Below are 13,666 nucleotides of genomic sequence, written 5' to 3' on the forward strand. Positions count from 1 at the left end.
TAACTGACAATTGCGCGGTCATACGACGTACCAAAATAAAAAAATTAAATTGATGTCCTTCCCCCACAATTAGAGCTTTCCTTTGGTGGTATTCAATCACCTCTGCAGTTTTTATTCTTTATTATTTATTCTTTGGGAAAAAAGTAAATTTTGAAGAAGGGGGGAAAAAAAAACCTATTAACTTTTAGCTGTAAAACATATCCAGTAAAAAATCTAATTTCTTTGTCAATTTAGGCCAATATGTATATAGATTTGCGCAAAAGTTAGGACCCTTTCACACTGAGGCGGTATTGCGCTAAAAATACCGCCTGCAAACCGCCCCTAAACAGCCTCCGCTGTTTGTTCAGTGTGAAAGCCCGAGGGCTTTCACACTGAAGTGGTGCGCTGGCAGGACGGTAAAAAAAGTCCTGCAAACCGCTTCTTTGGAGCGGTGTATTCGCCGCTCCTAAACCACTCCTGCCCATTGAAATCAATGGGACAGCGCGGCTATAGCCGCGCTGTACGAGGGATTTTAACCCTTTTTCGGCCGCCAGCGGGGGTTAAAACCGCACCGCTAGCGGCTGAATACCGCTGCAAGAACGACGGTACAGCAGCGCTATAGATAGCGCTGTTGTACCGCCAACGCCCCCACCGCCCCAGTGTGAAAGGGGCCTTATAGCATCTACAAACTATGGGATAGATTTATGGACTTTAAAAAAAAAAAAAAAAAAAATGTTTTTAGCGGGACTGCTACTTTGCGGCGGATAAATCTGACACTGTGACACTTTTTGGGGACCAGTGACCCCAATACGGTGATCAGTGCTTAAATGACACTGGCAGGGAAGGGGTTGACATCAGGGGCAATCAAAGGGTTAAATGTGCTCCTAGGGAGTGCTTTCTAACTGTGGGGGGTGGAAATGCTGTGACTGGAGTAAAACGGAGATCCGTGTTTCTACTTAGCAGAAACACAAGATCGCCATCTTCCTCCCACACAGAATGGCGGTCTGCCTTGTTTACATAGGCAGACCACCGTTCTGCCTCTACTGTGAATGATCGGCAGGTACCGCTGTGTCAACAGCCCCAGAGCTGAAGAGAGGAATCACACACAGGTACATGATTTTGCACTTAAGGGACACCCTGCCGCAGTATATGTACATGGGACGGTCCTTAACCACTTCCCGCCCTGCCTATAGCAAAATGACGGCCAGGCGGTGGTTCTGTTATCCTGACTGGACATCATATAATGTCCAGTCACAGCTGATCACGGTGTAAACAGGGAGAGCCGTGTATTGGCTTTTCCTCACTCACGTCTGATAGATGCGGCTCTTCTGACCGGGGGGGGGGGTGGGGGGATGGGGGTCTGCACTGATTGATTATGCCCACCACTGAAAACCACCAGGTATGCCGCCCATGACCACCAGGGATGCCAATCGGTGCCCATCAGTAATTCCTGCCAGTGCCTCCTTATCAGTGATGCCTATCAGTGTCCATCAGTGCCAACTCATTGATGCCATCTCATTAGTGCCGCCTTGTCAGTGCAGCCTCATCAATGCCCATCGGTGAAGGAGAACACTTGCTTATTTACAAAATCTTATAACATAAACTTATTTTTTTCGAAATTTTCAGTCATTCTTTATTTTAGCAAAAAATAAAAACCCCCAGAGGTGATCAAATACCACCAAAAGAAATCTCTATTTGTGGGAAGAAAATGATACAAATTTGGGTTGGGTGCAGTGTTGCATGACCGCTCAATTGTCATTCAAAGTGCGACAGCACTGAAAGCTGAAAATTGGCCTGTGCAGGAAGGGGGGGAAAGTGCCTGGTATTGAAGTTGTTAAGCAGTTAAAGCAGAATTCTGCCCCACACGTGCGGATCTGTGTTGATCCGACCCGTGAATATCCGATTGCTCAGCAGGGATCGCTCTGTTAAACCTCAATCGATGGATCGGCTTGGGTACAATTGGTTTGCCCATAGGGACTGCCCAAGCATCAAATCGCGTGCAGTCCCTGCTGAACCTGCCGAGATTTAAATCGTTTATGGCCGGCTTTAAGAAGTGTAAGGGAAATCTCTTAGCCCTCAATCACACTTTTGCGTATCATATGTAGGTGATTTTGAGGCTTTTTTGTTGCATGTTTTTTTTACAGTGTAAGTTCACCTATGGGATCTGTTTGATCTGCAATTGCTATGGTGCTGCACATGTGATCAGTTATAACACTAGCCATTTGGCGGTTTGACAGTTTGGTCGAGAACACATCCAATATGACAGTTGGGAATCCCGGCATTCCAGAAATGTAACTTTTTTTTTTAAACTGTTAAATCGATGGGTTTAGTACAATGTTACAAATATTAGTAGATTTTAAATTGTGTCTTTAGGAAACGGTGAAAGTCAAAGTACGCAAAACTGTAAGAGCCGGTTCACACAGGGGCAACTTGTCAGGCGACCTAGCCGCCTGACAAGTCGCCTCCCGTTCTGTACAATGGAACCGTTCTAATAGGAGCGACGCAAGTCGCTCTGACTTAGAAAAAGGTTCCTGTACTACTTTGGGGGCGACTTGCATAGACTTCTATACAGAAGTCGTTTTGCAAATCGCTGCGGAAGTCGTTTGCAGGTCGCCACGCTGAGGCGACCTGCAAGTCGTGCCGCCCCCTGTGTGAACCGGGGCTAAATGGACAAATAATTTTGGAGATTGGTTTCACACCTATGCCTTGTAGTAACTCTTATTCAGCAATGTTGTGCGTGCTGGCAATAAAATTATCTATGCATAATTCACAAAAGGACATGATTTATACGCTCTGTCTATGGCCAAGCATATAATACAAAAAAAAAAAAATACTCTTACCCAACCTCCTATCTATAAAAGCAACCTTAATTGCATGGAAACATATTCTTTCCTAATCTAATAAAGAAATTATTTGTACTAAAGTACCAACTCCGACAAGAATAGTAGAATAAAAATATCAACAAGTGATTGGGTAAAGCAAGGATTTCAAACCTACCAATATTTACCAAATCATCACAAAAACATAGTCGAAAATTAAAAGAACAAAAACAACCGCTTAAAAAAAAAAAAAAAAACTAGAAGACATAACCATTCCCCCCGATAATCTGGGATTACTTAACAGATAACCATTTTAAATAAAAACAAAATAGGGAATATCTTTATTTTATACCTCCCTTTCATCCATCTCTACAAATGGGAAAAATCCCAACAGGTTGAAATGGCAGAAAGACCTCTCACAAACATTGTCTTGGGAACAATGGGAAAAAAGCTAGAACAACAATAACTAAAACATCTGCTTGCATTGAACATTTTGGACTATGCTCAAAAAATCCTTAAAAAGTGATGTGATATATAGATTGGCAAAAATATTCCCCTTCATATCGCCATTATGTTGGAGGTGCAATGAGTCTTCAGGTAACCTATACCATACACTATGGGCCTGCAAAAATTGAACAAGTTTTGGGAACACTATCTCCTCTTTATAGCAGACCTCACAGGCATGTTAATAGATTTGACACCAGAAATGGCCTTACTAGGAATAATCCTGGATAGATACCCACTATGTTTTAGGACGATAGTAACACATACTCTGGTAGCGGCAAGGCTAACCATCACAAGCATATGGAAATCTACAGAAACTCCTAACTTGTCAAGGGCGGTCGCTAGAATAAACACTCAAGCCCAATATGAGCTGCTTCTAGCTCAGAAAAAACTCCTCCGTTGATAACTTTATAAGAAACTTGCAATAATGGCTTAAAAATCAAAGAGCCTCTAACTATTTAAAAGGTTGAGATGTATAATTAATACTAGGTTGTATACTACTGATTTATTCTTATTGTACCTGTTACCTTTTATAAAGAGTAGAATTGGATCCGTCTACAGTTAGCACTCGTTGGGGTAGACGGATCAAAGGACACTATACAAACTTATTTCACTGCAAGATTTTGTGCCATACAATGGTTTATTATTTTACTTATAAATTTACAGTTGTTTGCTGTTAAATAATGTTAACCATAACATACTTACTGTAACTAAGAATGTTCACATTCCTTGGATTGCTCTTTTATAAAGCTAATAAAAATGTAAAGTTAAAAAAAAAATATCCATGCATGCATTTTATCGCAATTCAGCAAGTTGCAATGCATTGCATTGAATGAATGTCATTTTTAGAAAGTAATGGACACTGGTGTGAACAGGCCTTTAGTGTACTGCAGAGCACCAACACAGCTTGGAGTTGATTTACTAAAACTGGAGAGTTCAAAATCTGGTACAGCTCTGCATTGTATTCAATCAGCTCCTAACTTCAGCTTGTTCAATTAATCTTTGACACCAAAGCCTGGAAGCTGATTGGTTTATATTCCGTGCTGCACCAGATTTTGCACACTCCAGTTTTAGTAAAATACTCCTTAGTGTGCAATACCACATTGTGCTTCACACCTACTCCTCGTGGTAACACATGATCTACAATACTGTGTGTTTTGTGATGAAATAATCCAGCCTTATATTTCATAGCAATGCAGATTACAATGCGTAGCAATGCATTACAGTGTGCTGCTACTTGTAGCGTTGACTGAATGTAATTTACAAAAAAGTGCGAACCCGCTGGAATACTGCACCACACCGAAAATCATATTGTGCATTACCATGGTGTGAGTTGCACATGTGTACTTGTGGGGGAGTCTAGGTTCACATCTGAAATCCCTGATATTTCACTCAATCTCCCTCCTTGCAGCTGCCCTCACTAACACTGAACACAGTATTCTGATCATCTGCTATTCAAGTGAACAGCACTGAACACTCTAGTGTTCATTCAGGACAGACACACAAAGGATCAGTAATAATGAGACGTGTTTACCGATCCTCTGCTAGGGCATCCTGAAAGATTTCTTGCTATGTCACTATGGTGAAACTGAGCTATAAAAAAAAAAAAAAAAAAAAAAGTTAAGAGAAAAAAGGCTGTCAGTACACCAGGTTTGATCAGTTTTCAAATATATTTACCATAGTAGACTCTAAGGCCCCTTTCCGACCTGCGGATCCTTATTTAGCCATCCGCTTACTCAGCTGGGATTGCTCCGTTGATCCCCGCTGAGCCGGCGGATGACAAGTCTGTTTCTGCACACTGTGCAGGGACGGACCTGTCGGAGAGACCGCTCTCCTCTATGGGGGGATCGGATGATTACGGACCGCCTGTCCGTTTTCATCCGATCCGCCAGATGGATGGAAAATAGGACATCCATCTGTCTGGATTTTGCGGATCGAATGTCAGCGGACATGTCACCGCTGACATCTGTCGCTACATAGAGATGTATGGAGTGACCGTTCAGATCCGCCTGAAAAAACTGACAGGCGCATCTGAATGGTTCGCACATGTGAAAAAGGGGCCTAACTTTCGCACAAACCAATTAATATACACTTATCGGGAAGATATGTAGCAGAATAAATTTTGGCCTAAATTTATGACAGAATTTAATTTTATTGGATATATTTTATAACAGTAGAAAATACCAGGAAAAAATTTCAGTATTTTTTCATTTATATCGCAAAAAATAATAAACCCAGTGGTGATCAAATGCCACCAAAAGAAAGCTCTAGTTGCGTGAAAAAAAAAAAGATACAAAATTCATTTTGCGCACAGCGTTGCATGACTGCGTGATTGCCAGTTAACCACTTCAGCCCCGGAAGGATTTTCCCCCTTAATGACCAGGCTATTTTTTGCGATACGGCACTGCATTGCTTTAACTGACAATTGCGCGGTCGTGCGACGCTGTACCTAAACAAAATTGACATCCTTTTTTTTCCCACAAATAGGGCTTTCTTTTGGTGGTATTTGATAACCTCTTCTGTTTTATCTTTTACACTGTAAACAAACAGAGAGCGACAATTTTGAAAAAAAAAAAAATCTTTTTTTTGTTGCTATAATGCATTATCCAAAAAAAATTTTTTTTAAATGTATTCAGTTTAGGCCGATATATATTCTCCTACATATTTTGGGTAAAAAAAAAAAAAAACGCAATAGGCGTATATTGATTGGTTTGCGCAAAAGTTATCATGTCTACAAATTATGGGATAGATTTAGGAAATTTTATTTTTACTAGTAATGGTGGCGATCTGCGACTTATTTATTTCGGACTGCGACATTGCAGCAAACAAATCTGACTGCAAATGTCACTGGTCCCCAAAAAGTGTCATTACTACATTGTTCAGTGCTATAAAATGCACTGATCAATGTAAACTAGACACTGGCAGGAAAGGGGTTAACACTAGGGGGCGATCAAGGGGTTAAGTGTGTTCCTTAGGTGTGTTTTAACTGTAGGGGGGTGGGCTCACTGGGACATGACAGAGATCAATGTTCGTGATCACAGGGAACAGAAGATCTGATATGTCCCCTGTCAGAACGGAGATCTGGTAGTTTACACTGGCAGATCCCCATTCTGCCTCTGTACTAGGCGATTGCGGGTCGCCAGCGGACATCGAGCATGCCGCTGGACAGGTACGGTGATTTGCGCTGCCAACCTGCCGCCGTATATGTGCATGAGCTGGTTGGCAAGTGGTTAAAGTAGCTCAGTGCTGAATAGCAAAAAAAATGCTCTGATCCTGAAGAGAGTAAAACTTTCTGAGGGTCAAGTGGTTAACGGGAAAAAAAAACCTCTGCCAGAAATGCACTCTATTCCTAAGTCCTATTGTGGGCTGACAGCACAGCAATTTAACAGACCAAAAGGGAGGAAATAAGAGTATTTCACGGTTAGGGTTTACATATAACTGGATGATCAGATGTTTGTATGTCCCACTATGGTGATATTGTTTCTTTATTCTTTGTTTAGAATATAAACTCATTGGTTAGCAGACATGGCATCAGATGACTTTGATATTGTGATTGAAGCAATGCTGGAGGCGCCTTATAAAAACCAAGAGAGGGAGGTAAGTCTAAGAAGTGATATAAAAAGAAAAAAAATAAAACATTTAATTTTTTTTTTTCTAGGTTAAATACTAGAGGTGCCTTTCTTCTATTGGCATGCACTGTATGAAAGCAGTAATGTACAGTCTGCTGGCTGAATACAGTTCGTTTTTTTTTTTTTTTTATTCATTCTGACTCTCTTTTGTGTCAGTTTCTTAAAGCCAAGTCCATAACCTGCTGTATATCGAGATGATTTGTGATCGCTTCTGCAGCAGTGAAAAAAAAAAAAAAAAGCTGTTGAACACAGCGGAAAATCATTGCAAATCGGTTTCTGTTAACAATATTAGTTCAGATTGGTCATTCTTACTCTACTAGTCTTTCTGCATGAAGCTGATGGTGGTTGGCTTTTGTACAGAAGTCGTCTGGTTAGATTGCTGCTATTTTTATAGAGACCGCATAATTCTGCTGTTGGCCCATCTGCTAGAATAACTTAAGGCTTGTAGATTTGCCTAACCACAAAGCACCACATCAACAGAGGGTCGCCAATGCCATTGCATTTGTACTGCGACAGTCTCTTGGGTAGTAGTCCAGTCACCTTTTCTGAAAAAAGTTACTTTTTTCCACGTTTCAACAAAATAACGTTTTAACTCTGGGGTGCATTCTGATATCTTGTGCATAGATATGTTTCTGTGTTGCAGTTTTAGTAAAAATATGTCTGAGGTTGCAATGACTTGCTTATGCACTTTAGAGCATGCTCTTTGTTTAAGAACATTTTTCGTATGTAAACCCTAAGTGGCTGCTTTTAGTGTGTATATTTAATAATTTTCAAATTTTACATAAAACCTTTCTAATAGCCTGTTTTTAACAAAGGAACTGAATTCAGTGTATATAAAGCAACACTAAAAATTAAACTCCTTTTACAAATTAAGGTGGAGTTCCATCCAAAAGTGGAACTTGCGCTCATTTGTCTCCTCTCCCCCTCCGGTGCCACAATTGGCACCTTTCGGGGGGGAGGAGGGAAAGGATACCTGTCTTTGACAGGCATCCTGTTCCCACGTCCGGGCCGCGGCCCGTGCCATCACTGCGGGGCGCTCTCCTCCTCCCTGTCGCCGGGCCAGTAGGAGAGAGGAGCGGGGCCAGTATGGTTCCCAGCGTAAAGCTGTAAGGCTACACTGCTGGGTACCCTTACCTGCAATGGCGGCGGCAGCACCTGACAGCTGAAGGAAGCATCAGCTGCGGTGCCGACATCGCTGGACTCCAGGACAGGTAAGTGTCCTATTGTTAAAAGCCAGCAGCTGCAGTATGTGTAGCTGTTGGCTTCTAATTTCTAAATTTTCTAAAAAGAGGTGTATTTGAATGTGATAGAAAACATGGATAAAGAGATCCTATGTAGCAGTAGGTTAGGACTTGGTTAATGAGAAACTGCTCTAAATGGGAATGCTTAGTTTAGTTATACCAGTTAATTAAATCTGAAATAACCTGTGGTTCTGTTCACTGTAAGAATTGTTAGGGCATGTACATGTTTCAAATGTATCTCTAGTGCTTTCTAAAATATCAGAATCAAAGGCACCCTTGCAAAGAAAAGGGTAAATACCTACCCCTTGCACTGCTGATCTCTGCTGTATTTACAGGCTCCATGGCAGTCAGGCATTCAGCAGGTTCTGTAGATTTTACAGGCCCTGGATACCTGAGCTGCAGGAGGGGGGTGTGTGTTTAATCCTTTATACTCTCACCAGATTTATTTGACCCGTAACGCTTAAAAACAGTTCATATAAAGCTCAATAACAACTCCAGATGAGATGTCTTTATTTCCTCCTTGACTGTGCTTCTCCACGTTCACATCTGCATGGGGGATATGATGCATAAGGGAGATGGCGCACACAATAAGATTTACACTTTTGGTTATGGCTTTATGCAAGCGCAATTTTATAAATGATTTAATAAAGTTCATTGTGTGCCATACTACACTGTATAGTTTTATTTTTTGGTTGCACCTGCTAGAGGCTGGGAAGTGTAGAGGCACAGACCACACGGAGTAATTCAAGACATTTGGAGTTCATTGAGGCCTATAATCTGTTTTTATGTGTTAAGTGTGAAAGAGATCTGTTGAGAGTTTGATTTTTTTTTTTTTTCCCCACGGGACTGAGAAAGATAGTATTACAATGTAGCACTTTGTTTTGATTATAAAAGACTTTTTAGGGACCTTTCTATATACAGTATCTCACAAAAGTGAGTACACCCCTCACATTTTTGTAAATATTTTATATCTTTTCATGTGACAACGCTGAAGAAATTACACTTTGCTACAATGTAAAGTAGTGAGTGTACAGCTTGTATACAAGTGTAAATTTGCTGTCCCCTCAACATAATGGCCACCATTATTTTCCAGCACTGCCTTAACCCACTTGGGCATGGAGTTCACCAGAACTTCACAGGTTGCCACTGGAGTCCTCTTCCACTCCTCCATAATGACATCATGGAGCTGGTGGATGTTAGAGACCTTGCGCTCCTCCACCTTCCGTTTTGAAGATGCCCCACAGATGCTCAATAGGGTTTAGGTCTGGAGACATGCTTGGCCAGTCCATCACCTTTACCCTTCTTTAGCAAAACAGTGGTCATCTCGGGTGTGTTTTGGGTCATTATGTTGGAATACTGCTCTGCGTCACAGTCTCCAAAGGGAGGGGGATCATGCTCTGCTTCAGTATGTCACAGTACATGTTTGCATTCATGGTTCTCTCAATGAACGGTAGCTCCCCAGTGTCGGCAGCACTCGTGCAGCCCCAGACTATGACACTCCCCCCACCATGCTTGACTGTAGACAAGACACACTTGTCTTTGTACTCCTCACCTGGTTGCCACCACACATGCTTGACACCATCTGAACCAAATACATTTATCTTGGTTTCATCAGACCACAGAACATGGTTCCAGTAATCCATGTCCTTAGTCTGCTTGTCTTCAGCAAGCTGTTTGCTGGCTTTCTTGTGCATCATCTTTAGAAGAGGCTTCCTTCTGGGACGACAGCCATGCAGACCAATTTGATGCAGTGTGCAGCGTATGGTCTGAGCACTGACAGGCTGACCCCACCCCTTCAACCTCCTGTAGCAGTGCTGGCAGCATGCATACATCTGTTTCCCAAAGACAACCACTGGATATGACGCTGAGCACGTGCACTCAACTTCTTTGGTTGACCATGGCGAGGCCTGTTCTGAGTGGAACCTGTCCTGTTAAACCGCTGTATGGCCTTGGCCACTGTGCTGCAGCTCCGTTTCAGGGTCTTGGCAATCTTCTTATAGCCTAGGCCAGGGATATGCATTTAGCGGACCTCCAGCTGTTGCAGAGCTACAAGTCGCATGAGGCATAGCAAGACTCTCTGACAGCCACAAGCATGACGGGACTTGTAGTTTTGCAACAGCTGGAGGTCCGCTAATTGCATGTCTCTGGCCTAGGCCATATTTATGTAGAGCAGCAATTCTTTTTATCAGATTCTGAGAGCTCTTTGCCATGAGGTGCTATGTTGAACTTCCAGTGACCAGTATGAGAGAGTGAGAGCAATAACATCAAATTTAACACTCCTGCTCCCCATTCACACATGAGACCGTGTAACACTAACGAGTCCTGTGACATTGGGGAGGGAAAATGGCTAATAGGGCCCAATTTGTACATTTTCACTTAGGGGTGTACTCACTTTTGTTGCTAGCGTGAGTTATTTTGAGGGGACAGCAAGTTTACAGTGTTATACAATCACTACTTTACATTGTAGCAAAGTTTCATTTCTTCAGTGTTTTCACATGTAAAGATATAATAAAATATTTACAAAAATGTGAGGGGTGTACTCACTTTTGTGAGATACTGTGTAAGCGCTGGAATGTATATATTCATAATCACTCTAAGATGCTAGTACATTTCTAGAAAAGCAAAAATATATTTTTTAATACAAGCCCCCCCCCCCCCCAATTAGAGATTGGGAAGTTAGTTGCCCTATAAACAAAAGTGAATATTACCTGGATTTTTGGTCTTGCCCTTACTATGGGACTAAACCACTGGTTTGAGAATTTTACTCGATTGACATGTCATTTTTTAACGCATTTTACTATGTAGCAATAAAGGGAGTTACTTTTATTTCCTATTTCAATCCTTTTCTAGTCAAAGTAAGAACACGTATGTGCACATACCCAAAGGCTCCATTCACACTTGTGTGATTTGTTATGCGACTTTGGACATCATAGTTGCAGCCCATTTCTTTCAATTGTATAATTTCAAGTCGCAGCGACTTTGAAAAGGTGCCTGCAATACTTTGGTGTGACTTTTGATGTGACTTAGAACCACAAAGTGTAAAGTCAGATCAAGGTCGCGCTGGAAATTGTGCGACTTTGGAGATGCTCCAATGTGAATGGAGCCTCTCACTGATAATTCTAAAACTCTGCAAATAGTAGCATAACCTTTACTACAAGATGCCTGTCCAGTAAGGTCATTTCAACAATAATTGAACTTTTGCTTTAAAAAGCCTTACAATTTGATAGAGGGATAAACCAAGAACAGTAATTCATTTAATGCTCTCTTTGACTATCTTCACAGATAACTTGGGAACCTCCAAAATAAAGTTGCATTACTGTTCTTACTATTGGTAGTTGGTTTCTAAGTTTTCACTGCTGGTGCTCCTCGCCCACTTACCTGTTATAAAGAGAGCCTGTCAGTCAATCAATAACACGCTGCTCCCTTTCTCTTCATAGAACCTAGTCCTCCTCCCTGCCCTGCTCTTCCGGGGAAGGGCCTTGAACAATGTTTGACGTCAAGACTACCACAGGACCAAAGCAAAGATCTGTTTGTGGGATAGGGGTTTAGCTCCTTCGGACAGAGGTGGTTCTGCAATACAAGGGGCAACAAATTTTAATAACTTAAAAGAGCATGGCTTAAATTGTACAAGTTGTACTTTCTGATATTTACACAGAACTCCGGACATTGCTGCATTAGCCATAGATGTTTAGAGTCCCGTGTTGAATAATATATGAATATATAACTACTGCTGAGAAAAGTAAGTGATCCAGCTATCTCCCAATGCTTACCTGTACCCAGTGTTTTATCTTATTGTGGTCATTAGTGTTAGTATTGTTGAAAGCATTGTGACAGAATAAAAGCTCCCTCTGTTTCATTGGTGTGTAAGGGACACACACATGAATGGTGCTTCTATGTGTTTGCCCTTAGCAGTGAATGTAGCATAACTGTTAAGAATGAGGTCCAAACAGCTGAACTGTGATATATATATATATATATATATATATATATATATATATATATATATATATATATATATATATATATATATATATATATATATATATATATATATATATATATATATATATATATATATTCACATGTATACATCTTTTGTTTGGGAAGAAGTGAAAAAAGACATGATTGATATCTGCCACTTATTTACTTCCAGGGGGATCATTTTATATAGTTAGGTGACACCGTAAAGACTGCCATACACAGCTGGAATTTCAATGGATTTACTTTTAACCAGACAAAATTCAAGCTACGGGTGCCCCTGTCAACACCAGCCAGCTCAACAAAAGATAATTGATTTTTTTCACAGGGGCCTGGTAGAAATTTGTTAGCCGAACAACATCTGCATCCAATTATATGCAGGCAATGTTGGGGCTGTCAGAATAAAATAGCAGCAGGGGTATCCTCCATCCACCCTGTATAGCGTGGATAAAGGAATCTAATAGAGATTTTTATTTCATTCAGCCCAAGGATCCAGTTGTATAACCTGCTTAAGCAGCACTGCTAATGTGTTCATGGCATAATGCAGATAACAAGGTTAAATGTGTTGCCCCCTTAAACTGAATTTCAGGTGTGGTGATTTTTGCATAGTTACATTGGTCCATTGGACCAATGTAACTATGTATGTTGTATACCTGGCCAATCTCTGTGGAAGCTGGAAATCACTCACCGAGGCACCGATACTACAGTGATTGCCGCTGGATTCCAGGTCCCATGCTGAGTGACTGCCCTGCTGCTTAGTGAGCACGGGAGGTTGCTGGCTAGCTTAGGCATGGGTACCATTCAGAGAACACCTTGCATTTTCTCAGCGAATACAAAGTAATCTCATTGAGATGATGGCAGCCGTGACATCACCGCCCCACCTCTCCACTTTGTGCTATCGGAGAAGGTTTTGCTTGCATTGAAAAATGCAAAGCGTTCTCTGATGGTGCCAATGCCGAGCAAGTGATCACTAAGCAGCAGGTCAACCACGCTGCATGGGACCCGGAAGCCAGCGGGAATCCCTGTAATAGCAGTGCTTACTACAGTGAATTCCAGGTTTTGCTGAGTATGGCACATAATATAGTTACATTGGTCCAAGCTAAATGAATTTTAAACATGCAAAAATAGCCATAGCTGAAATTCGGCTTTAGTGTATGTACTTTTAATTAAAAAAATAAACAAGGTATGTGCCTTTTTTGCTGGCTACTAAAGCCTAGAACTGAGGGGGAATGGTGCTAAGGGGATGCCTATACACTATTACATGATAGTCATTGTGTGTGTTTGTAGCTCACATCTATGCTTAATTACTTTGCTCTCAGTGTGTACTTGCTAAAAATCATAAAGCAATATGCCCTCTGTTTGCTCCAGGCCGAGGAATTTGAGAGACAAGATACAGTGGGAAATAACCCATAATAACTAATTTTTGTATCAGGTAAGGTATATAATTAGAGGTGCACTCTGCTGATCTGTTCATCCTCCATGTAAGGTCATGTATTAATGTCAAGAAATGATGTAG

General features: G+C 41.3%; 1 protein-coding gene and 1 long non-coding RNA gene across 2 annotated transcripts in view; both read left to right on the forward strand.

The window, feature by feature from the left end:
- RBM23 (RNA binding motif protein 23) overlaps positions 1–13,666 on the forward strand; it is a 40,582-nt gene that overhangs the window by 1,884 nt on the left and 25,032 nt on the right. The window contains exon 2 of the mRNA XM_073632477.1: positions 6,803–6,899. Coding sequence (XP_073488578.1) covers positions 6,828–6,899 — 72 coding nt within the window. The 5' untranslated portion in view covers positions 6,803–6,827. The remainder of the gene's footprint in view (positions 1–6,802; positions 6,900–13,666) is intronic.
- On the forward strand, positions 6,906–13,583 carry LOC141145648 (uncharacterized). The gene is made up of 2 exons (XR_012244583.1): positions 6,906–11,911; positions 13,519–13,583. It is a non-coding gene; the product is annotated as an uncharacterized lncRNA (long non-coding RNA).

This window comes from Aquarana catesbeiana, linkage group LG01 (genome assembly GCF_042186555.1).
Source record: "Aquarana catesbeiana isolate 2022-GZ linkage group LG01, ASM4218655v1, whole genome shotgun sequence".
Taxonomy (NCBI): Eukaryota; Metazoa; Chordata; class Amphibia; order Anura; family Ranidae; genus Aquarana; species Aquarana catesbeiana.